Here is a 23,036-nt window from a genome sequence, read left to right as displayed (position 1 = left end):
AGAGTCACCCCCTAGGTAGATTGGGTGTGACTCTGTTCCGGCTGTGGGCTTTCCTCTGAGCTTTCTGTTGGCAGAATATGGACTTTTTAAAAGGACAATTTAGCATAGAGCTTACCTAATGTGTCTGTTGAGGTCTCAGCAGAAGTGCATGGTTCATTCCAGTGGGCAGCTGAAGCGATTGCTTGAAAACCTGGGCAAACAAGTGAGGGTGTGAAGCCCTGTGGGCTCCCTAGCAGGGGTGGGAGCTGTCCCTACCCACTCAGAAGGTGGGAGTACAGTTGGGGATAAATAGAGGATGGGCTATAACCCCATCTTGTCCCTCCATCCCTCCTTCTCTCCCTCCCTCCCTTCTTCCCTTTCTCCCTCCTCTGCCAGTAAAGACCCAATCACTCCAGCCAAAGGCCAAGGCCATCTGGAGTCACAGGGCAAGGGGCCTTGGGGGTAAGTAAGAGTGAAGACAGCATGTGATGGGTCTGACTTCTTACACAAGAAGTGACATGTGGATGGGGCTGGAAGGGGGGGTCACTTGACTCTGAATTTGTGAGACAGACACACAATCCTCTGTGCCAGGCGCTGTGGCTAGTGCCAGGAACCTTTGTCAGGCAGGTGAAGCCTGTGGGTAGCAGGGCTCTCTGGGTGAGAGAGGGAAACATGTGGAGCTGTGCTGAGCACCTAGAAGGGCCTGAGGAATGTTCAGAGGCAGTGGCAGGGGTGGCGAGGGACAGGTCACTGACTTCCCAACTTTGCATGGTCTTATGGTCCATGTGTGAGTAACGGTTGGCTGGAAGAGTCTGCCTGGGTACCCATGACACCATGATACTGGCTGGGTAGTTAAACTCTCCAAATCTTACTAACCTCACACGACTCTTGGCTGCTTTTGCCACTACGGGTGACCAGGTGGACCTGGCATTCCTCCAGCTCATTTGTTGGTGTCCCCAAGAGACTGTGGGTCCCCTTAGGCCAGCCAGAACCTGTATTGTGAGGTTGGAGATGTGGTGCTGTCCACAGCCATTGGCTGGCTTTGCGTTCTGGGCCAATTGCTCCCCTTCTCTGGGCTGAGGGGGCAGGTTAGATCAGAGTCAGCACACACTGGCTGCTGATGGATCCACCTACTGTCAGTTTTCCTAAAGAAAGTTCTGTTGCAAACAGCTGGGCCTGTGTATTTGGCTCCTGCTTACAGCCACTGTCACCACGGCGGCTGGGTTGAGCCATTGCGACAAAGCCCATCTGACCATCCCATCTAAGTCATGTACAGAGAATTTGACCAGCCCTGTGTCATAGGACCTCACGGCATCTCCACCTCCACGGTGCTGCGGCCCCGAGGAGGCCAGAGTCCAAACCTTCTGTCAGGCTGGCCTGGGAATCCTGTGAATTGAGTGTGGCCCGAGCAGCTTGAGGGAGGCTTTGCTAGCTCTCTCCACAAGCTGAGCCCAGGCCGGCATGTCCGAGCTGCTTGTCCCATAGACCAGTCGTGTGGATTTGGGGGGCCTCCTGTGGAGTATGGTCTCTGGACATCCCAGGTAACTCCCTCCTTCCCGAGCCAGGTTTTCCTCCAGTTGAGGAAGCAAGCTTTCAATTTAATTTCTTTAGCTGCTTGCTTGTCCTGATGAATCTGGGGAGGGGCTCTTTTCCTACTCAGGACACCATAGTCCTAGCCCTCAAGGCCTGCAGGGCCTGGTTGTCCAGGGCGGGCATCATTTCCCAGGTTGGCTTTGGTGAATTTTCTGATATGGCAGCTAGGGATCTATGCTCAGATCTTGTCCCTCTGGACAGCAACAAAGATGGAGACAGGATCCTGGGTGTTGTCAATGACACACACCCCCTCCATATGATTGTGTCCTTGTTCTAGTTAGTATAGGGCTGGCCTCTGAGGTCCAACATGCCCTGTCATTTTACTCTTCAGGCCTCAGTCTTCTCATCTGTCAAAAGGCCTTTCTGTTGCTAATGTTACTCTGAACACTAGGTTGGGGGATATTGTGTATGAAACCTCTCTGTACAGGGCCTGGCATGCCGGTTGTACTGTAGCGGGCACAGAATGTCTGGCTCCACCCAGGCACAGGGTTCTTTGCATCCATCTTCTAAGGAATGCTGAGTGTGTTATGCAGAAGTAGGTGGGGTGTCTTGCCAGGAAGGGGCTGGCCAGTCTGCAGTGGCTGGCACTGGGTATGCTTGACAAGCAAGCTGGGTGCTATCCCGAGATATGGGCAGTGTCACGTGATAGCTTTGGGAATTGCTCTAGGGGCCCGGGCATCTGGGGACCCTGGTAGGGCTGGGCAGAAATACGGCTACAAAGGGAGTACCAGCTAGGGACAGGGATCTAAGTCTTTAGGGGAAGATGCTGGTGGCCCTTTGCAGAGGCAGAGCTTGCAGAAGCAAAGGCTCCTAAAAGCCAGGGCTCCTTATCGCTTGCCTCAGACCGGGGAAACAGGAGCCTCAGTAAAGCACGCCTGGGGTCTTGTGGAGGGTTTTCATGCTGCCCCTTTCCCAGGCTGGACTCTGGGGGTGCTCTATTCCCTGGCAGGGTGGGTGAATTCCTACCACACCTGTGTTCATTCTTCACCCCTTTACTTCTTCCAGAGCCCCGGAGCTATGTGGAGTCTGTGGCGAGGACAGCAGTGTCAGGGCCTCGCACTCAGGATGTCGAGCCCAAGAGCCTCAGTGCCCCAGCTGCCCATGCCTATGGACACGAGACACCCCTGAGGAACGGGACCCCGGGTGGCTCCTTTGTCTCCCCCAGCCCCCTTTCTACGAGCAGTCCCATTCTCAGCGCTGACAGGTAAGCTGGGAATGGGCAATGAGAATCTGGGCCTGAGACTGAGGCCTCAGAGGATCTGTGTAGACTACAGATGGGCCAAATCCCTTCCAGGACTGCTACACTTTGAAGACACTTTCTCAAGACCTAGGGAGAGCGAGTTTCTGGGCATCCAACTTAAGGGAGCTGGGGTGATGAGCAAGACTCTCAGACTGTGCTCCATTCCACCTGAGCGAAAGGGACCAGTGAGCAGTCCTTCCTGTGGTTAACCTCCCAGTGGTAACCTAGTGTACAGGAAGCTCGGGCAAGCCCATTTCCTCAAAGCTTCCAGCTTACATCCACTTTCCGCTGCACTAAGAGCTAAGCTTTGCCGTTCCCACTTCTCAGAAAAGGCAAACAAGGCTCAAATGGGCAGTAGTAGCTGAGCAGTAGCAGAAACAGGCATCAACCTATGAGTGTCTGTGTCGGGAGGTCACATCTTTCTTTCTCCGTTCCTCAGACCCGAGTGATCTGGATAGACAAGAACCACTTGTGCCCTGCACTGGACCAGAAATAGAGCGTTTGGGGCACAAAGCAGGGGTGGTGACTTCTTCTAGCCAGGAGGTTGGAGAGGACATTGAAGGATGATGTTATAGCAGGAACCCAGAAGGATGACAGGATACCTTGGGGTGAAGATGTAGGTCAGAGGGACAGAGACCTAGGGTGTGTGATGTAGACGCAGGGGCGATGCAGAGTATGCAGCCCACCAGGGAGGGGCATCTTGGTGGACAGACACTACTCGTGGCCATCTGGGTGAGCCAGACAGGGAGGGAATCCCAGGGCTGGGTCAACCCTTCAGTGGAGTTCATGCTTGGGGTCCACTAGGGAGCAGCGAGGTGGGTGTTGAGAGTGAGACTCCATGTTATGGATGGAAAAACAACACAGGGACAGAGGTTGAGGTGGGATTGGGCAAGGCCTGGAGACAGAGTGCCAGGCAGGCAGAGGACAAAGCCAGCATGCATAAGCAGGATCTCTCCCCAGCAGGAGAGGCCGTGCCCCCTTTCTCTTCTGGAACCCACTCCCCTCTGTGCTGGGATTGCCATGGTTCCAGACTCCCAACGTTCCTCCTTCACCAGGATCAGTTTGCTGCTCACACCCACACTGGCCCTGCCCAGGCTGGCGAGAGACGAGCAGAGATGTTCTTCCCAGATCCTCATTCGGAACCCTCCAGCTAGGCACACTTCCCTACACATACCCAGCCCACCTTTCCTCCCTAGCCTTTCACAGGTGTCGTTCCAAGGGTGGCGTGGTGGCAGGGGTCCAGTTTTCTCATTTGCCCTGGCTTCTTGCTCAGACTGCCTCTGCACTCAATTGGTTCTTTCCAGGGTTCCGGAAACTCACTTCTGAAACCCCAGAACTCCACCCACCATAGTACCCTCACACTCATCACCACCCTTCACCTCTGCTCAGCACAATGTGGGCTGCTTTGGTTCCACTTCATCACAATCTAGTTTATTCCCTCCGTCCATCCTGGCCTTCTTCCTGCCCCTGCCTCTTAGAGCGCGGCCTCCTGTACCTGGGGCCCTGGTCTCTGTAAGGATCTTTCTTGCCCTGCTACTGCTGTGCACCAGCTGCCTGCCTCCTCTCTCTACTGACTGCTTATCCCAGTCCCTGGTCCCTGGTTCTTTGCTATCATATCACACATGGGCAGAGCTCTGGGTCTATAGCCTGTGATTACATCACGGGAACCTCAAGACCAAGCACAGGCAGTTTGTGCCATTAGTGACCAGATTGGGGGTGCTGAAGGCAGACCTCCAAATGAGCTGAGATCTCCTGATTTGTGGTGACTCCTGTATGTGGTTCTGTTTCTTTGTTTTTTTGAATCACCAAGGAGTGAAAGCCCAGTTTTAGTACTCTGAGAGGAGGATAAAACACCTAGGGAAACTGAGTCAAGTTGCGCCCTAGTAGGAATAGAGCCAGGTGGCTTGACCATCTCTCTAAGTTTCTATGGTGCTAAGGGCTTACATGGAGACTTCTGCCTTCCCTGGTGACTGCTTTGCTATGACTGATGGGTCAAGGAGTCACATGGCATGGTAAAGAAAGTGTGCGTTTTGGAGTCGGATGCAGCTGAGTTGAAGCCTGGCCTTTTAGACCTCTGTGGTACTGAGCTTACTGTTTAAACTCTCTGACCCTCGGTTTCTTTTTCTGATGGTTCCATTATGTAATGTATAAAAGCCTGACTTGCCCTACACTGAGTGGAACTCTTATGCTCTTAGTGGTTGAAGGATGCTGGCCACTCAGCAGAAGTCCTCTCTTTATTAAATATCATCCACTGACCTTTCTACTTGCCATTTCTCTCTAGCACTTCCGTGGGCAGTTTCCCATCAGGGGGGAGCAGTGACCAGGGCCCCCGGACACCCATCCAGCCCATGCTGGACTCCAGCATCCACTCAGGCAGCCTGGGGCAGCCGAGTCCTGCAGCATTGAGTTACCGGAGCTCCTCACCGGTTGCGGCTGGTGGCAGCAGCTACAGCAGCCCTGACTACTCTCTGCAGCCATTCAGCTCTTCTCCAGAAGGCCAAGCCCAGCCACAGTTCAGTGCAGCCACCGTCCACATGGTGCCTGGGAGCCCTCAGGCACGACACAGGACAGTGGGCACCAACACTCCACCTAGTCCTGGCTTTGGCCGGCGGGCTATCAACCCCGCCATGGCTGCCCCTGGTAGCCCCAGTCTGAGCCACAGGCAGGTGATGGGTCCATCGGGCCCGGGTTTCCATGGTAACGTGGTTTCTGGCCACCCAAGCAGTGCAGCCACCACACCTGGAAGTCCCAACTTGGGCCGGCACCCCGTGGGAAGCCACCAGGTTCCAGGCCTCCACAGCAGTGTGGCCGCAACTCCAGGAAGCCCAAGCCTGGGACGACACCCTGGGGCCCACCAAGGGAATCTGGCCTCCAGTCTCCATGGCAATGCAGTCATTAGCCCTGGGAGCCCCAGCTTGGGCCGGCACCTGGGTGGATCTGGATCTGTGGTTCCTGGAAGCCCCAGCTTGGACCGGCATGCGGCTTATGGTGGCTACTCTACCCCCGAGGACCGACGGCCAACGCTGTCCCGGCAAAGCAGTGCCTCTGGGTACCAGGCTCCTTCTACACCTTCATTCCCTGTCTCCCCTGCCTACTACCCTGGCCTGAGCAGCCCTGCCACCTCACCCTCGCCAGACTCAGCGGCCTTCCGGCAAGGGAGCCCCACACCAGCCTTGCCAGAGAAGCGGAGAATGTCCATGGGAGACCGGGCAGGCAGCCTCCCCAACTATGCCACCATCAATGGGAAAGTGTCCTCCTCTCCCATTGCCAATGGAATGTCCAGTCCCAGTGGGAGCAGCACAGTCTCCTTCTCCCACACGCTTCCAGACTTTTCTAAGTACTCGATGCCAGGTATGTCTCTTCTCTTACATCTCTACTTGCCCAAGAGTTAGGACATCTGTTCTAGCCATCCCTGGGCAGATGACCTTGGGTGGGTCACTGACTTCTAGGTCCGAGTTCCTTGCCTGTGGCAGGAGTTGTGTCTTTAAAGTATGGCTGGGATGGGGTTGCTGAAGGTATGCAAGAATAGGAAGATGGAGTAATAAGCATGAACGGTATTCTGTTCAGTTGGCCATCACTGCCATCGCCTCCTGTGGAGCACACGCTGTGGGGTAGCCTGAGCTAAGTACTCTCTCATTTAATCCTCCAGCCCCCCCTGGGGAAGCAGGTATTAACTTTGCTTTATATAGGAAGACTCTCAGGCTCACAGAGTTTCTGTTGCTTGGCTGGCATTATGCAGTGACTCAGTGACAGAGCCGACTTTCAATCCAGGCCCACCCTGCCCCTGGAGGAGTGCTCTTGGGGCCGGGGAGGTGGCACAGTGGGTGAAGCCCTCGCTGTCCAAACACGAGGACCTGAGTTTGGATCCCGAGAACCCATTTAAAACTGAACACTGTCATGCATGCTTATAACCATGATACTCTGGTAGTGGGATGGGAGGTGGAGGCAGGAGATTCCCCAAAAGCTTGCAGGCCGGCTAGCCTGGCCTATGCAACAATGAACCAGAGGCCCTGCCTCAGACAAGGTCCTCTGACCTCCACATGCATGTTGTGGCATGTGCACGCACACACACCCACACCTACCTACACACACACACACACACACACACACACACACAGGCATGCACATGCACAGGATCGGAATGTCTTCCGCATGTATTCATTATTTGAAGGATACTGTGACTTAACTGAACTTTGAGACTCTGCTGTCCTGGACCTCTGTGTCTTTTGTCAGCCCCCCACATCAGTTAATAGTGGGCCCGCTGGGGAGGTTTGGCAGGGTAAAGGCTAAGGGTGAGATTTTTTGTTTGTTTGTTTGTTTGTTTTTTGAGACAGGGTTTCTCTGTGTAGTTTTGCTGCCTGTCCTGGATCTCGCTCTGTAGACCAGGCTGGGCTCAAACTCACAGGCCTGACTCTGCCTCCCGAGTCCTGGGATTAAAGGTGTGCACCACCACTGCCTGGCAGGGGTGAGATGTTTTAGTAGAGCCTAGTTTGAACAGACCTGCTTCCTGCAGGATGAATTCTTCACCAAAGTCTAGTGTTGGTGTCTTTGTGACCATGGAGACAGTGTATTCTCCAAACATAAAGTTCAAGGCTTCAGGTGATTCGCACCTTCTCAACCAGACCTTGATCCTGTGTGCAGAGGTCCTGAGGCTACTTGTGTCCAAGGCAGATACAGAAAATTATAAACAGCTTGGGGTGTCCCTGGGGTACCCAGAGTCTCTGTGTCTTGTGTCCTTCCCAGGTCCTTCCAAGCCGAGGCACTTAGAGTGACCCTGTACTCCCCTGCTTCCTGCCGCCTACTAGGGACATCTGGTTCCCAACCCCAATCCTTGAAGGATGCGAAGTTTCTAGCAGTTAGGATATTTCCTGTTTCCCACCATCTTGCCTACTTAAAATAGCCTTTGGAGTCAACACAGGAAGGCACACAGGGCTGCAGCCGCTTCTAACAGCTCCTTAGATCAGCCATGGCTGGGCTTCAGAGGGGGCCCAGGCGCCTGCAGCAGATGCCTTCTCTAGCTGCCTAGCCTGGGAAAGGAGCTGAATCCCCTCAGGCTGCTGGAGACAGAGTCCAGGTGCCCATGAGAACCAAGGCCCTCAGCTGCAGCAGCAGGGTCTTTCTCTCCTAACTTGGTAGCATCTTCAACACTGTGTCCCTGCTCCAGTCTCTCACTTTTGACTGGGGAACCATGAAAGCGGACCCCCCCCCCCTTCTCCCTGCCACTGCCCCTTTGCTTTTTTTTTTTTTTTTTTTTTTTTTTTCCTGGTTTGGATTGAAGGATGAAAGAATGTCGGTAGAAAGCAAAGCTAAGTTCTAACACTCCACTGCATGATTCAGTGATTGCAATTCAAAATAGTCTGGTAGGTGTTTTATGAAGAACCAAGGTTGAAGACCTTAGAGGCTCAGAGCATAAAGATACAATAAGGAACCAGGCATGGTAACACTCACCTGTAGTCCCTCCCTGCACTGGGAGGAGGAGGCAGGAACATGACAAGTTCCAGGGGAATACCACAGTTGGACGCAATCTTGTCCAATCCCCCTCCACAATGTCGTGTTCTCAGAAAGAGGCTCTGGTCTACAGAGCGACTGAATAGGGACATCATCTGGCTGTAGATGGCCACTAGAGTAACGGCCATTTTCTGGTCTAGATGTTGGAGGATGGGAGTGACTTTGACTATACTGATGTAGAATGCCATTTTCAGTGTGGGGAGTGACGGGATGGGCCACAGGAGAGAGACATAGGTCTTCTTGTCCCCTGCTTATGGATATTAGACTGAGCTTGGGAGACAGAGTGCAAGGAGAAGGGAGGTGTCAACTTGTGGGAGGGAGGTGAGGAAGAATTAGCTCAGAATCTGCTAGGCACAGAGAATGGGGTGGGGAAGTGTTTTCACCTGCTCAGTGGATACCTTGCCAGGTCCTTTAGCCACAGAACGGCCAGGTGGTGGCTGGCAGGAGGAAGGCTGGGGGAGGAGGCTACTGGGTACCTCCCATCACGTTCTCTGATGTTTGAGGATCTAGCTTTCTGGTTTATTTCCTGGGACTGACACACAGTTCTTAGAATAATAGAAGTATATTCTGTCTTAGTAAAGGCCAGAGATCAGAATCCAGATGTTGGCAGAGACTCTTCTGTTGATGTAGTTCTGTGTCTTTTGACTTACAGATGTTTCCATATGCACCTGCTACAGTCCCCTGTGTCTGCTCTCTCATCCCTATTTTGAAAGTCACTCATCATATTGGATTAGGTCTCACCCCAGTCTGGCATGTCTTTGTCTAAATTTGATTACATCCACAAGGACCCTCCTTTCAATAAGGCCACATTTGTAGGTGTGGGGTGTTAGGGTGTTGGCACCTTTTGGGGAGCATGAAGTTCAACGCTAACACCTTCTCTTCATTTCCTCCTTTAGACAACAGTCCCGAGACACGGGCTAAAGTGAAGTTTGTCCAGGACACTTCCAAGTATTGGTACAAGCCTGAGATCTCCAGAGAGCAGGGTGAGTAGGGGACAGCCCTGTTGGTTCAGTGGTCCATCGGAAGACACCATGGACTCCCACTCAGCATGTCTGCCTTGGGCAAGAACTCATTCTTGCACGCAGTAGGGGGTAGTCACAGAGGGGAGGCTGGGGTCAGAGAGCAGACAGGACAAAGCATTTCCCATGTAAAGGGGGGTGGGGCTGTCAGAAGCAGAGCCTTGGATTGGTTTAGCAAAGCCTTGGCTTTCCCAAGCAAAGTAGAAGGCCAGTCAGGGGCATTTAAAACTATGATATGGAAGATGCTGCTGCTGCTGATGATGATGATGATGAAGAAGAAGAAGAAGAAGAAGAAGAAGAAGAAGAAGAAGAAGAAGAAGAAGAAGAATACAGCAAAACAAAACAAAAAACCAAGTTTGGAATGTAGGCCTAAAAGTGAGACCCACCTCAGGGTCTCAAGGAAAGTCCGTGGTTATGGAATGAGGGTCAGCAAGTAGGGCCTACAGGTCCACTCTTTTTTTCCTAAATGAAGTTACAGACCAGTCACACTTGTTGGCCACCCACTGCCTGCTTCCTGTCATGGGGCTGTGCTGAGTAGTGGCTGCAGATGGCATGGCCCCAAACATTGTCTCTCTCTGGTCACCTGCAGAAGACATTTGCCTTGCTTGGTCTAGGAGGGCCTTCTGGAGTGCTTACTTACATCCTGACATTGACGAATGTCATCTGGAGAGAGAAGAAAGAGTCCTCCAGGCCCTTGGGACTCAAGCCAAGCTGGTGCCACTGGTTTCCTGATGACTCTTCTCCTCTGTCTCCTCTCTTTTCAGCCATTGCACTTCTGAAGGATCAGGAGCCAGGGGCCTTCATCATCCGTGACAGCCACTCCTTCCGAGGGGCCTATGGGCTGGCCATGAAGGTGTCCTCGCCTCCTCCAACCATCACTCAGCAGGGCAAGAAAGGTAGTGTCTTCTCCTTGCCAGGCTGGGGCTTCTTGCTTTCTTCAGACCTTTGGGTACTGAACAGGGTCCTAACTCATCAGGGATGGTCCCTGAGAAGCTGGAGAAGAGTGAGGGGTGGTTTTGGGACAGCAGACTGTTGGAACTTGGTGTGTGTGGGGTGTTTCCTGGAGGGATGGAAGAGGAGTGTAGCAGGCTTTCTTTGGGGCCAACAACCAGCTCCTAAATAAAGACACAGAGACTTAATATTAGTTATGAATGCTCAGCCTTATCTTATGCCTGTCCCATTAGCTCTTATAACAATTTAACCTGTTTCTCTCCATCTGTTTTGCCTTGGGGCTTTTTAGCTTTGTTTTCTTCTATATGTCTTACTCCATGGCTGGCTGGCTGGTGGCTGCCTGGCTGACTGGCCCCGGGCATCTCTTTCTCTTTCTCCATAGTTCTCTCTTCTTTATTTTCCTCTTCTCTCTCCTCTCAAGCCTAGATTCCTCCTCCTATTTATTCTCTCTGCGTGCGAGCCCTGCCTATCCCCCTACGGCCTAGCTATTGGCCATTCAGCTTTTTATTAGACCAACTAGGTGCCTTAGGCACCTAGGTAAAACTGCAACATGTCTTTACATAATTAACAAATGCAGCATAAACAAATGTAACACATCTTTACATAGTTAAACAAATGCAGCATAGACAGATGTAACACATCTTTACATAGTTAAACAAATGCAGCATAGACAGATGTAACACATCTTTACATAGTTAAACAAATGCAGCATAGACAGATGTAACACATTTTTACATAGCTAAAGTAATATTCCACAACAGAGGAGTGAATGGTGATCCTCATTCCACAGGGCTCTAACCACTTTGCCTCAGTAACCTTTTCTCTCCCATCTCATCCTATACATTGCAGAAGTTAGGAGACAGTGTTGGGAGGTGGTGGGAGGGTGTTATGACAATGAGTGACCAATACTGTTTCCTCTTCTCTGTTCCAGGAGACATGACCCATGAGCTGGTGAGGCACTTCCTAATAGAGACAGGCCCCAGAGGGGTCAAGCTCAAGGGCTGTCCCAATGAGCCAAACTTTGGTGAGCATCCTGGCTTGTCATTGCAATTTCTTTCTTGGTCCTCAGGGGATCTGACCCCAGTTGTTTCTGTCTTACTTCTGCCAGACCTCCTGGGCATGGCTTGGGCAGGAGGAAGGAAAAGCTGCTGTGTTTATAAAGTTTTACTGAGGCCCGGACACACCTCCTAGTGACACACTGTGTACTGTGGCTCCTCCTCCACACTGCCAGGTCCCTTTCTTCTGTCTTTGTCTTGCTCCCGTTGAGTCGGTACATTCAAACAACAGCAGTAAGAACGGCTGTCCTTATTGGGCACTTGTTATGGGAAAGTCACTATCTAGGTGTCATGTTATTCTGGTGTCACAGCAGTCCTGCACGGTAGCTGTCACTCCCCATTTTGCACATCAAGAATGCATAAGTGCTGCGTAGGTTCTCGAGATAAGCCCCAGAGCTGGGGTTTTATGTCACAGTTCTCCTACTGCATTCTTCTGATGGGGGTTCTGTAACTGGAAGGATTTAGGGGACATCGCTGTGATGGGGGTTCTGTAATTGGAAGGATTTAGGGGACAGATGTGATGGGGGTTCTGTAACTGGAAGGATTTAGGGGACATTGCTGTGATGGGGGTTCTGTAATTGGAAGGATTTAGGGGACAGATGTGATGGGGGTTCTGTAACTGGAAGGATTTAGGGGATATCGCTGTCAAGGAAAGTAGTTCGGTCCCCTTGAAATTCCTAGTGTAAGTGGGGGCAGGTTTCAGTTCTGTTGGTGGGGGCAATGAAGAAGCTAGAAGCTGGATGTGGCTCGGGCCCCAGGTTTGAACCCTAACACTGCCAAAATAAAAGAAGACGTGCGACAGATTCATGGACAGGTGTGGAGTTGGATGGGGTGGGGTTCCTTGAGACCCTTTTCCAGTCTCCCTAGTCACTCTGCCTGGTGTGTGGTTTCTTCCCACAGGTTCCCTGTCCGCCCTGGTCTATCAGCACTCCGTCATCCCACTGGCCCTGCCCTGCAAACTGGTCATCCCAAGCCGAGGTAGGAGAGACTCCCTGATGCTGTCTGCCCAGAATGGAGCCAGGGTGGAGGCAATACAGGGAACCCCTCCCCCATCTTCTATTTTTATTTTATTTTTTTAAAGGGAATTGTTTATTTAAAAAGCTTAACTCCAAGCACACCCATTAATTGCCAGATTGTTCTTGAAAATATTCTGGTGCTTTAAAAAATTTCATACCGAATTCTCGGAACAGGCCTGATTCTCAGTCACACGAGGATTATATCCTGGTACACGAGAGAGCTTCTAGTGTCAATAGACCATTTCTGTTCATTCAGTTTGACACTCTGAATTATTAATAACCATTGACCGACATTATTAGCCTAAAGATTCCAATGCAACTTCAATAACATTAGTAACCACACAATTTAGACACTAATTCAATTATATCTGTATGGAATTTACAAAATCCTTTGATATTTAAACCATATAAACTGGTGCCTCTCAGAGCACCGTGCTTGGAGCTGCTGCAGCCATCCTGGGAACTTGCTAAAATGCAGGTATTTTCAAATTTGTCAGAAACTCTGGGTCAGAGCCAGGCTGCATGCAGGAGGCTGAGCCAGGTTCACAGGTTCACAGGATCACAGGTTCAAGACCTGCTCTGGCTGCAGAGTGAGTTTAGGTCACATTGGGCAACCCAGAGATGTCAGAATAAAAAGGGAAAAAGAGGAATGGAGGTGTAGCCCTGTGGCAGAGCACCCCCCTGCATGTGTGAGATCCAAAGTGCAAAGCTTTGTTGCCAACAGAGCAATGCAACCCACCTGTGGCCTAGGCCTGGCTGCTATCTGTGTTCTAACATACCCATATACCAAAGTTTAGAAGCACCAAGACAAACAATACAAACACCACTCAATTCTTTTCCTTCCTACTTTTCCTCCTTTTCTTCTTTCTTCTGATACTTTTTTTAAAAGTTAGGGTTTTTTTTTTTCTTTCTTTTTCCTATGTAGACCAGGCTGTACTTGAACTTGCCATTCTCCTGCTTCAGCTTCTGAGGGGCTGGGATTACAGGCACAAACCACATTCCTATTTCTGACATATTTTTGAAGTTTCTTGTCAAAGTGTCGTGGGAATAAAGTGTGTGCTCTGTGTGGCATAGAAAGTGACTGGTGAAATCGAGCTGCTCTGTACACCTGTCACTTGATTCTAGCTCATCTCAGTGTGATCGTTGGTGCTGTGTTGAGCTGCAGTGAATTCAGTTGCTCATTGGTTTGTACAAAGACACGCTGGTGCAAATGTCAGAGGTCCCCATTGTTCCCTAAAGCCTTGCTGTTGGTCGCGTGCTGGGTTTCAGAGACCCAGGGACATGGGTACCGCCATGGTCATCACTGTCATCGGTTCATAGACACCTAGCAGGGACTGCAGTGGGGATTCGAACCCAGCTGTGCTGGACTGTAGCACTTCCCAGCAGTGTGCCGGAGCCTTGGTCTCATCTTACAGATGCAGTGCTGACTGCCAAGACCCACTATGAAAAGAGGATCCATTACAGGAAGCATGTGCTTGCCTCAGGCCCAGCCAGACGCGTTTTTAATTACTGTAGGGTTTTAATTACTAATTGAATTTTTGTTTCAGACCCCACAGATGAATCAAAAGATAGCTCAGGCCCTGCCAACTCAACCACCGACCTGCTGAAGCAAGGAGCAGGTAAGTGTCACCTGAGGTGGGACCGATGCCCAGGCCAGTCTTTCCTACCTCCTGCCCCATTCCCTCCTGCAGGTGCAGGTTGGAATTTTCTCCCGGATTCCATTTCTGTGTGCAGTGGGCTTGCCTCAAGGCGTGCCTGAAATTTGTCTGCACTTGCCTCTGTACAGTGGAGCTGAGGGATTGTTTGCTACCTATTCTAGCCCCCGTGACTCCTCTTTGGCTCCGTGTCTTCCAGCTTGCAATGTGCTCTTCGTCAATTCTGTGGATATGGAGTCACTCACCGGGCCACAGGCCATTTCCAAAGCCACATCTGAGACTTTGGCTGCTGACCCCACACCGGCTGCCACCATTGTTCACTTCAAGGTCTCTGCCCAAGGAATCACACTGACCGACAATCAGAGAAAGTAAGCCTGTCTGCCTGCTTCTTCCTCCAGCCCTCCCATTTATCCACTTTTTCATACTCTGACCATCCCTGTACCCATTGCTTGCCTATGTACCTATGTATCCATCTTGTATCCATCCACCCACCCATCCATCTACCCATACATACATATACATACATACATACATACATACATACATCTACCCATCCATCCATCCATCCATCCATCCACCCACCCACCACCCATCCATCCATCCATCCTCCACCTACCCACCTGCTTATCCATTCACCTACCCACCTACCCAACTAACCATCCAGCTATCCATCCATCCACCTACCCACTCATCAACCCATTTACCCATCCACCGACTTATGCACTCTTGCATCCATCCATGTGTGCATACATATATGCATCTCTCTATCCAACATCTATCCACTTACCTCTCCACACTCCTAAAGAAGGGGCCTGCTTTGAGCATGTAGAATACAGCTGAAGAAAAGCCCTTGATTTTAAGAGTAGAGGCTTCCACACTGTGATCTCTATGTTCTCAGCTCATTTCCTTCCTCTTCCAGAGCTCCCCATGTATCATTTCTCAATACCAGTTCCCTTCCCAGCCCCAGCATGTGGGGCCTGTGGGGCATGTTTCTAGGGCACATCTGTCTGTCCTTGTGTGAGGCTTAAGTCCTGGTGTGAGGATCTTAAGTCCTGGCCATCTTATCCATAAGGAGAGGCTGTATGAACCCTTGATAGATAGGCACAGTGATGGGAAGGTGGCCTGCCCTGCAGGTGGTGACAGATGTGGACAAGCAGTTACTCCTGCACTCACTCCGACCTCTGATATCTTTGCCACAGGCTCTTCTTTAGACGACACTACCCCCTCAATACCGTCACCTTCTGTGACCTGGATCCACAAGAAAGAAAGTAAGTGTCTTTGAGGCACCTTCGCGCTGTCCCCTGAAGTATGCGTGTGTTGTGTGCCTGTGTACTCTTGCCTCAGCCACGGCTTTGTTGTGTCCTGAGCCGTGAGAGCGATTATGTTGGCAGCCTGCTGAGGCTCTTCCCCAGACCTGCTGACTTTCCATGACTTCACTGTTCACCCTGCACGCTCTGCTGTGTCTCCTCTCTACTCCGGAGGTGGACCACAGTGTCCTCTCCATGTGGATTTTCCGCTGTGTGATCTTGGGGATGTTTCTCCTGGAGTGGGGGCTCCTTTGCCCTCTCCTGGCTCCTGAGAGAGACATGTTACCTTACCGTGGGCATTTTTTCCACAGGTGGATGAAGACAGAGGGCGGCGCCCCTGCTAAGTAAGTGTGGCTTCCCCTACACCCAGCTGGTTGACCTTTGCGCTCTGTGGGAGAAATCAGGGACAGGGAACAGTCTCTAGGCCAGGGGTCTGATGTGGGCCTTCATGCCAAAGTCTCTGAGGTTAGGAGAAAGAGGCCTACATCTTGATGCTAACAGTGACATATGTCTAGGCATGGAGTTGGAAGGAAGGATTTATGGAAAGAACGATTACTTAGAAATGGTCTTAAGTGACAGGTGCATTTTGGGTAGATAGGAATGGGTTTTAGGGATCGGAGAGACTACTTCAGAGGAAGGGGTTGTATGACTCTCACACTGCAGGCTCCCCAGGACAGGGTGGGTCTGCCAGTTGCTGACAGTAGTTGAAGGAAATGAAGAATTGGAGGTGCCTGGAGTGGACCAAAGAGAGAGCACCTTGCTTGGGAATGGAGAGGACTAGTTAGGAATCTAGCTAGGGAACTCCAGAGGGGCTGTGTAGGAGGGAGGATGCCTCAGCCTTCTGTAACCTTCATAGGGTCAAAAGGGCCTCACGTTCTTGTTCTTGTGCCTCCCTATGTCACTGAATCTCTCCATGTTACTGACAGACAGTCAGACAGGCCAGAGTTTGCCACTGGGTCAGATGGCAGTGTTCAGAGCAGGCACGATTGGCTGGGTCTCTGTCTTAGCAGACACAGGTAGATAGGCCTGTGTGCTTCTTTTCTGGGCACTCAGAGGTGCCCTTTACCCTGCCTGGGTCACACATACCATTGCCACAGTCACAATCTGGAAAGGGGTGTGCCCTGGCTCATCCCCTGTTCGCTATTGCAGGCCTTCAGGTCCTATAGGGGAGAGAGTAAAACTGTTTGAAACACAGGGCTGTGTGTGTGTGTGTGTGTGTGTGTGTGTGTGTGTGTGTGTGTTTCCTCATGTGAATGTGTGTGTCATGTAGATGTGTGTTTACTGGGTGTCTATGTGTGTAGGTGTGAATAGAGTGTGTTTGTGTGTATGCATGCACAGACACACACAGGCAGGAAGAAGCCAGCCTGGCTAATTTTAGCTGTTGGTGCCATGCATACCCGGCTGAGGGGTTTCCATTGGCATTTCCAGCTGTCCTGATTTCCCCATCTCACTCTAATTAGCAACATGCCGGCTGGGAGGGGCCCTGAGCTCACATTCTGTTCTCTGCTCACATATTTTTAACTCTGTTTTGCAGAGAGAATGCTGGGTCACTCCCATTGTTGTTGGAGGGGGCAGGGGACAGGTGTGGGGTTCCTTACCTCTCCTCTATTTTCAGGGCTTCCCAGCTTCCAGAGCTTGGAGTGGTGTGTGTGTCTGTGTGTGTGTGTGTGTGTGTGTGTGTGTGTGTGTGTGTGTGTGTGAGAGAGAGAGAGAGAGAGAGAGAGAGAGAGAGAGAGAGAGAGAGAGAGAGACAGAAAACAGACGGGGGGGGGGAAGGAGAGAGGTAAAGTAGGGGAGATGGGCACCTGCTTATGTCTCTCTGACCACCTAGGAGGCATATCCTGTAGGAACCTTCAGATTGGGGTGGGGCTAAGAAAGAACCCAGAGAAACTTGGCTCATGCTCTTCCTCATGTCTGGTCTCCTTGCTCCCTTTCTAACCAGTCTTGTCCCTCATACCCAGCTCATCACCCCCACCCCCCCCCCCCCCCACCCCAGGGAAATGTCACCTGCCCCGAAACAAAGCAAAGCACTGTCCCCAGGACTTGGCTTTAAGAGCTAGCCCCAGTTCTAGATGCTTGAAGAGGTGTGGGGGCTGGGGAAGCCAGGCTGGCCCGAGGCATGCTTGCCCGCCTGGGTTGCCCTCCGGAGCCTGGGCTCCTTACCATGGCACCCTCTCTGCACCCTCTCTAGGCTCTTCGGCTTCGTGGCCCGGAAGCCAGGCAGTACCACGGACAACGCTTGCCACCTCTTTGCGGAGCTTGACCCCAACCAGCCTGCTTCTGCCATTGTCAACTTTGTCTCCAAGGTCATGCTGAGTGCTGGCCAGAAGAGATGAAATCCTGGCGTCCTTGCCCAAAGCCAGGGCACTGGGGAGGGGGCGCATGGGGGAGGGGATCTGTGAATCCTGACCACCTTGAATCGGGGAAGAGGACTTTGGGTTGACTCTGGAGAAGGAGAGGAGAAAGTGGAATGCTGGCAGAGGAAGTGAATTGTGGGGGAGGGGAGGGGGAGGGAGAGAAAGAAAGGGCGGAAGAGAGGAACTCGGAATTCCCTGTACTGATGGAAGCCACACCTCCCAAGGCCTCTCCAGCTAGCTGGGGGTCCTGGCTCCCCTCCCGCTCTGAGAGAAGTGAGCTCCCCTAGGGAACACACAGGCCTCTTTGGGGGACCAGATTTCATGGAGCAATGAAAAAGTTTGTTCTTCCTATCCCTCCTGCCTTGAGAGAAGAAACCGAGCTGAGACTCCTTCTCTGGAGGTAAGGTTGCTAAACCCAGTGGCCAGCATATGACATCAGGAGGTGACACTTTCTTAACATTTTGCTCACCTGAGGCACCCGTGGTCTGTGCTTGCTCTGATCCCTTGTTGCAGGATGTAAATGTGCCCCCCCCACACTCATCGATACCTGCCTCTCTCCACCCTAACTACAAACAGCTCTGCTTGTCTGTGTCCCTTGTGATACACATATACACATTGACCAAAGAAGCCTAGGGATATGGGGTGGCAGGGTACCAGGTCAGGGACAAGCTATCTCCTGTAGGAACATAGCATTATGGGTAGCAGAATTCTCTCTCTGTTCCTACAACTGCCTTCTAGTGGCCCTGGGGGCCTCCAGCCTGTCCCCTTGGTACAGAGGGCATAGCCAGCCTGCAGCATCAGCTTTGTTCTGTCTCCTTGAGACTGAAGCTGGGCTGGAGAAAGAGGCGATGCCCACTGTCTTAGGAAAGATACCTGTTAGGAAGGGTGGCATCTTTTCTGTGGCTTGCGGTGAGTTGGGCATGCGCACAGACAGCATCCAGGACTCTGCCTTATTTTCTTCTCTCAGCCTAATTCCTGGGCCATGAGTGTCAGCTCTAGCTTTGTGCATGCTTGAGGCCTGCTGGGGGAAGGGAGCTGTGCCTTTCTGACCTACCCCGTCCTATATGGTCCTTATGTTGGCTTGTCCCAGGAGCCTGCTTCCCAAAGTCCTGTCCAGGGTACCCGGGGATGCCTGGAGCCTCTTTTTCTCCCTCTGTGTTTGGGGGTCTGACTGTTGCAGACACCTTTCTAGCTGAGCTGCCCAGGGTGACTGACATCAGAGCACCTCTGGGGATGCTGCTGGAGCACCACATGGTCCTCCTATAATGCCAAAGCTTCCCTGTGCTCCTCTGCCTCAGTTTCCCCAGCAGAACCTTGCTGCCTGTGGGACAGAGGACAGAAGGTATGAATTTAGGCCAAAGGTCCTGTATCCATTTGTGGGGTTGGGAAGGCCCCTGTCACCACTCAGACCTCCATTTAAACCCATGGGGGTCCCTAGGGGTGGCATTGTACTGATATATAAATATATATAATATATACATGAGACATACTGATAGAATCTGTAAGCTAATAAAAATATAAGAAAAGGTTAAAAAAAGAATAGGTAAATTGACAAGAAATATTTATTGTTTTCCCATATTGCTTTATTGCCCCTGGCCACAAACTCTCTCCATTTCTTTTCTGATGTGTAAGTAAAGTCTGAACTGCAAGGGATCTTTATATTCCAAACAGCCCAGAGCTGGCCTTGGCCTTGACCCTGGTCTTGGCCCTCCCTAGGCTACATCTGGGACTTGGGGGATGACATGCTCCAGCTCTTTAGCCCCTTATTTTCTGGCAAGCAGTAGCCCGGCTGCCAGCATCCTGGATGTGTGGACAGCTGCTCCCATCACCACAGGTCTGAGCCAGGGTGTGTTTGGGGATGCAGGTGTGTATGGCTGTGGTGTGTGCATCTCTTGGATTTTTTTTTCCTCCTCCCGGGAGCTTTTGACTGTGTGGACGTTGTTTTGAGGAATTGGAAAGAAGAATGTCTAGGTTAGGTGGAGATCATGGGTAGAGACCTCTTTGGGCCCCTGCTTCCCAAAGAATAAATGGGCTTAGCAGTCAAGGTCCTTCTAAAGTGTCCTTGCCTCTGAGATATTCAAGGCAGATGTCTCGATCACCCCTTTCCTCATTCCCCAAATGAGCCCCACTCCCTTCGCGAGCTACAAGAAGAAATTTCTCATCCCTTTCTTTGTAAATACCCTCATCCTGCTGCACAGCCTGCGGAGTCTTCTCCTGGCTGGGATGTTCACTTGAGCCGTTGAGGAGCACCAGAGCCTCTGCACCCTGCCTTGGGCCAGACCCGAGTCTGGGGTCAACCTTTGTATATGGTTTCCCCTTCCCATGCTGCACTCAGGCCCAAGCGGTGTGTGAGTCATGGGAAGGACCGAGGTGGATGCTGGGAAGTGGGTGCCTCCCTCCCAGCATGCCTCTAGAAGGAATGGACACCTGAGTTTGGCTTTTCTGGAAGAATGTTGGAGAAAGGGGCCTCAGTTCGTACACTGGGAACCACACTGTAGTCTGCCCCTGTCTGCACTGTGATTCTCACAGGTGGGCCTCTGCACATTCATGCACGCACACACGCACGAGCAAACACACATAACACACACACACACACGCACACACACACACACACACACAGACCACATGTACTCCCACCTCTCTGTATGCAACCTAGTCTTGCCAAAGATTTCTTTTAAACAAGGGCACTTTTTTACCCATTGTTTTTGGTTTTTTTTGTGAGTGATCTGTTTTGCTGTTCTATATTGTTGAGCCTGTATGTCAGCAGGGAGAGTGCTGTCCGCTCTCAAATGTGAGTGAAGGAGGAGGGGTCAGGAAGGCAAGAGAACCTGGCAGCCTGTCTTGCTATCCACCATGAGACCCCTCAGCTACAGCCACAGCCCGGGTCCATACTGCCTCTGGCAACTCTGGAGATTGCTGAGGTTGGCCTGGGGCCTCACCACCACCCCCCCCCATCTGGGGGTGAGATGGCAGAGAGGGACACTAGTGAGCCAGGTGTGGGGGAAGGGAAAGCCCCCATAGTTCCCGGGGATAAGAGTGAAGAGCTGGGCTAGAATACAATGGATAGGTGGCCCCAAAGGGAAGCCTGGGAACAATAAACAATTGGATATTGAAGTCACTGTTTTGCCACTGGGGACCCCTGACACCCTTGTCCAGCTATATCTGAGGAACGAATTCACGTCTTAGGTTTGGAAAGGCCATTTGAGTCCTCTCCTCTGGCCTATCCCCAGTGGCTTAGATGGCTTTGGACATGATTGCCAGAATTTCTGGTACACGCTGGCTTTGGAGAGTCCCTAGAGAGATCTATCGGGGGTGGGGGGGGTGTAGGGAGGTCACTGTGACTGTGTGTCACATGTCCCTCTAGAAAGGGGCTTTCAGGAGAGAGAAAGACCTTGTCCTAGGCTTGAATAGAGATGAAACAGACTCCCTCTGCCATCTGGGAACTGCAGGAGGGACATGAGAATGAACAGCATCCATCCTGCTCTGGGTTTCCTTCTCCACCCTACCTAAGATTTCTGATCCCCCTTTCCCAGCTTCAGACCTTGGGGAGATCCATCCAAGGGAACCAGCCCTCTCCTGCCTCCATGCCTTGGGTCCTTGAAGAGCTGGGACCCAAAGCTAGGGCCACCCCTGCACTTAGGCCTTGGCGGAAGATCTAGAGACTGGTGTTTCCATGGTCGGTGGTGACAGGATGTGTGTGCGTGGGTGTGTGTGTAAGTGTGGGTGTGTGTGCATGGTTTGCTCTCTTTAGGGAATTTTGAGGTGGGAGATGGAGGTGGTGGATGGAGGGATGTCAAGTTCATTGTGACCCAGCAGTGAGAAGAAGCAGGAGGTGAGGCCCGATGGACCACAGATTGGTTTGGTAGTATTTTAGGACTGGTCGTGGAGGGGACAGCCATGTGGGGTAAGGCTCAGCAGGCCCCTTCCTTGTTGTCTCCTGTCTCCTCAAACGGCTGACAAGTTGGAGGGTCTCAGTTGGTTCCCATGCCTGGGCCCCGCACAACAGCAAGGCCATCGAAATGCGACACACCCACGTGTCTTCTCATCAGTGTTCACAACCCAGCCCTCCCTGTGGACCCACATCTGGCTCGTTTGTGTGTGAGTGTGTTGGGGTGTGCATGTGGCATCTCCTCACATTCTTTCTTCTTTTCTTTCATTCAAAACAAATGTAAGAAGTCCCTTATATCCTGGTTATCCCAAACCTGCCTCTCAGGCCCTCTGCTGGGAAACCCACGCCCAGAGTCCACCCCCCCCCCCAGCCCTCTGCTGTGTATTTATAGATGGAAATATACTTTATATTTTGTATCATTGTGCCTATAGCTTCTGCCACCTTGTATAAACCCTGTTGTATGCTAAGTGTTCTGGATACGAATGTATGTACACATATGCTGTCCCCCTCTGTACAGCTGCCTGTCTCTTACAATCCATTGTATGGCTTTATAAATGGTAATGTTAAACACAAACCCAGGCTGTGATCCAGCCGTGTCTGACCATCTCCTGGGTCTTCACTGGGCAAGAGGGGACTTTCCTGAGCACCAGAGAAGAGGATTTTCAGTGATGCTTCGGGGAGCCCAAGCAGTGGTCCCCACCCCGTTCATCCTGTTCATCGTCACTGTTATTCATAAGGACGCCCAGCTGAGAAAGAAGGTCAAAAAATAAAACAAGGGGTGGATTGACGGGGCGCCTGTGGAGTACAGGCGGAGCTGGGTCCAGGAGCTCAAATGGTAGACACTGGCATTTGTCCCCATCTTGTGGTTACCAGGTGTGAGGCCTCTCCAGGCTTTCAACTACCAGCTTGAGAGTTCCACTCAGGGGGCCTTTTCCGCCATGCTCTAAGCAAGAGCTTACACACATCCTTGTTGGCTCTGAGAGAGTCCTGCTTGAACTCAGAACTCAGTCCAGAGCTGGCCTACACAAATGCCTTCAGGGCCTTCTGAAACCACAGGCAGTCTTGGAAGGCTTGTGGCCTCTGAGAGGAATGAGCAGAAAATGTCAGGCAAAGTGACTGGGTACCACCAGGTGGGACACCTGTAGCTCACTGCTACCTAGGGGTTCTGTGTGAGCTCACTGGAATTCAGGAGTTTGGGTGGTGCTACTTAGGCATACTGAGCCCGGCGGGCATGGAGAGCTTCTCAGAGATCCAAAATCTTCCTGGAACTCAGCTCCCTACTCCATGGAGCGCTCTTCGGTCCGAGAAAAGTCTCAGTCCGCTGACCTGAGCAAGCATGGCTGCCTTGTGTGCAGCCCAGTGGTGGGGCTTGGGGGCAGCCTTGACTGTGGGTGTTGAAACTCATTGACACTCTCAAAGAGACGGAGGATCCCACGGAGCTTTTGTATAGACTCATTATATCTTTTG

General features: G+C 51.7%; 1 protein-coding gene across 6 annotated transcripts in view; it reads left to right on the top strand.

Moving 5' to 3' along the window:
* The window catches only part of Tns1 (tensin 1), a 224,726-nt gene extending 202,583 nt beyond the window's left edge, over positions 1-22,143 (top strand). For all 6 annotated transcript variants that reach the window (XM_036172760.1, XM_036172759.1, XM_036172757.1 and 3 more), the window contains 11 exons: positions 2,578-2,776; positions 5,094-6,163; positions 9,217-9,303; positions 10,104-10,235; positions 11,222-11,314; positions 12,246-12,323; positions 13,909-13,980; positions 14,216-14,384; positions 15,216-15,284; positions 15,635-15,667; positions 17,515-22,143. In XM_036172760.1, the coding sequence (XP_036028653.1) occupies positions 2,578-2,776; positions 5,094-6,163; positions 9,217-9,303; positions 10,104-10,235; positions 11,222-11,314; positions 12,246-12,323; positions 13,909-13,980; positions 14,216-14,384; positions 15,216-15,284; positions 15,635-15,667; positions 17,515-17,659 (2,147 nt within the window). In that variant the 3' untranslated portion in view covers positions 17,660-22,143. The remainder of the gene's footprint in view (positions 1-2,577; positions 2,777-5,093; positions 6,164-9,216; positions 9,304-10,103; positions 10,236-11,221; positions 11,315-12,245; positions 12,324-13,908; positions 13,981-14,215; positions 14,385-15,215; positions 15,285-15,634; positions 15,668-17,514) is intronic.
* The last annotated feature ends 893 nt before the right edge of the window (positions 22,144-23,036 follow it).

The sequence above is a fragment of the Onychomys torridus genome, chromosome 23, assembly GCF_903995425.1.
Source record: "Onychomys torridus chromosome 23, mOncTor1.1, whole genome shotgun sequence".
In the NCBI taxonomy this organism is placed as follows: Eukaryota; Metazoa; Chordata; class Mammalia; order Rodentia; family Cricetidae; genus Onychomys; species Onychomys torridus.
This window is presented reverse-complemented; position numbering and strand designations above follow the sequence as displayed.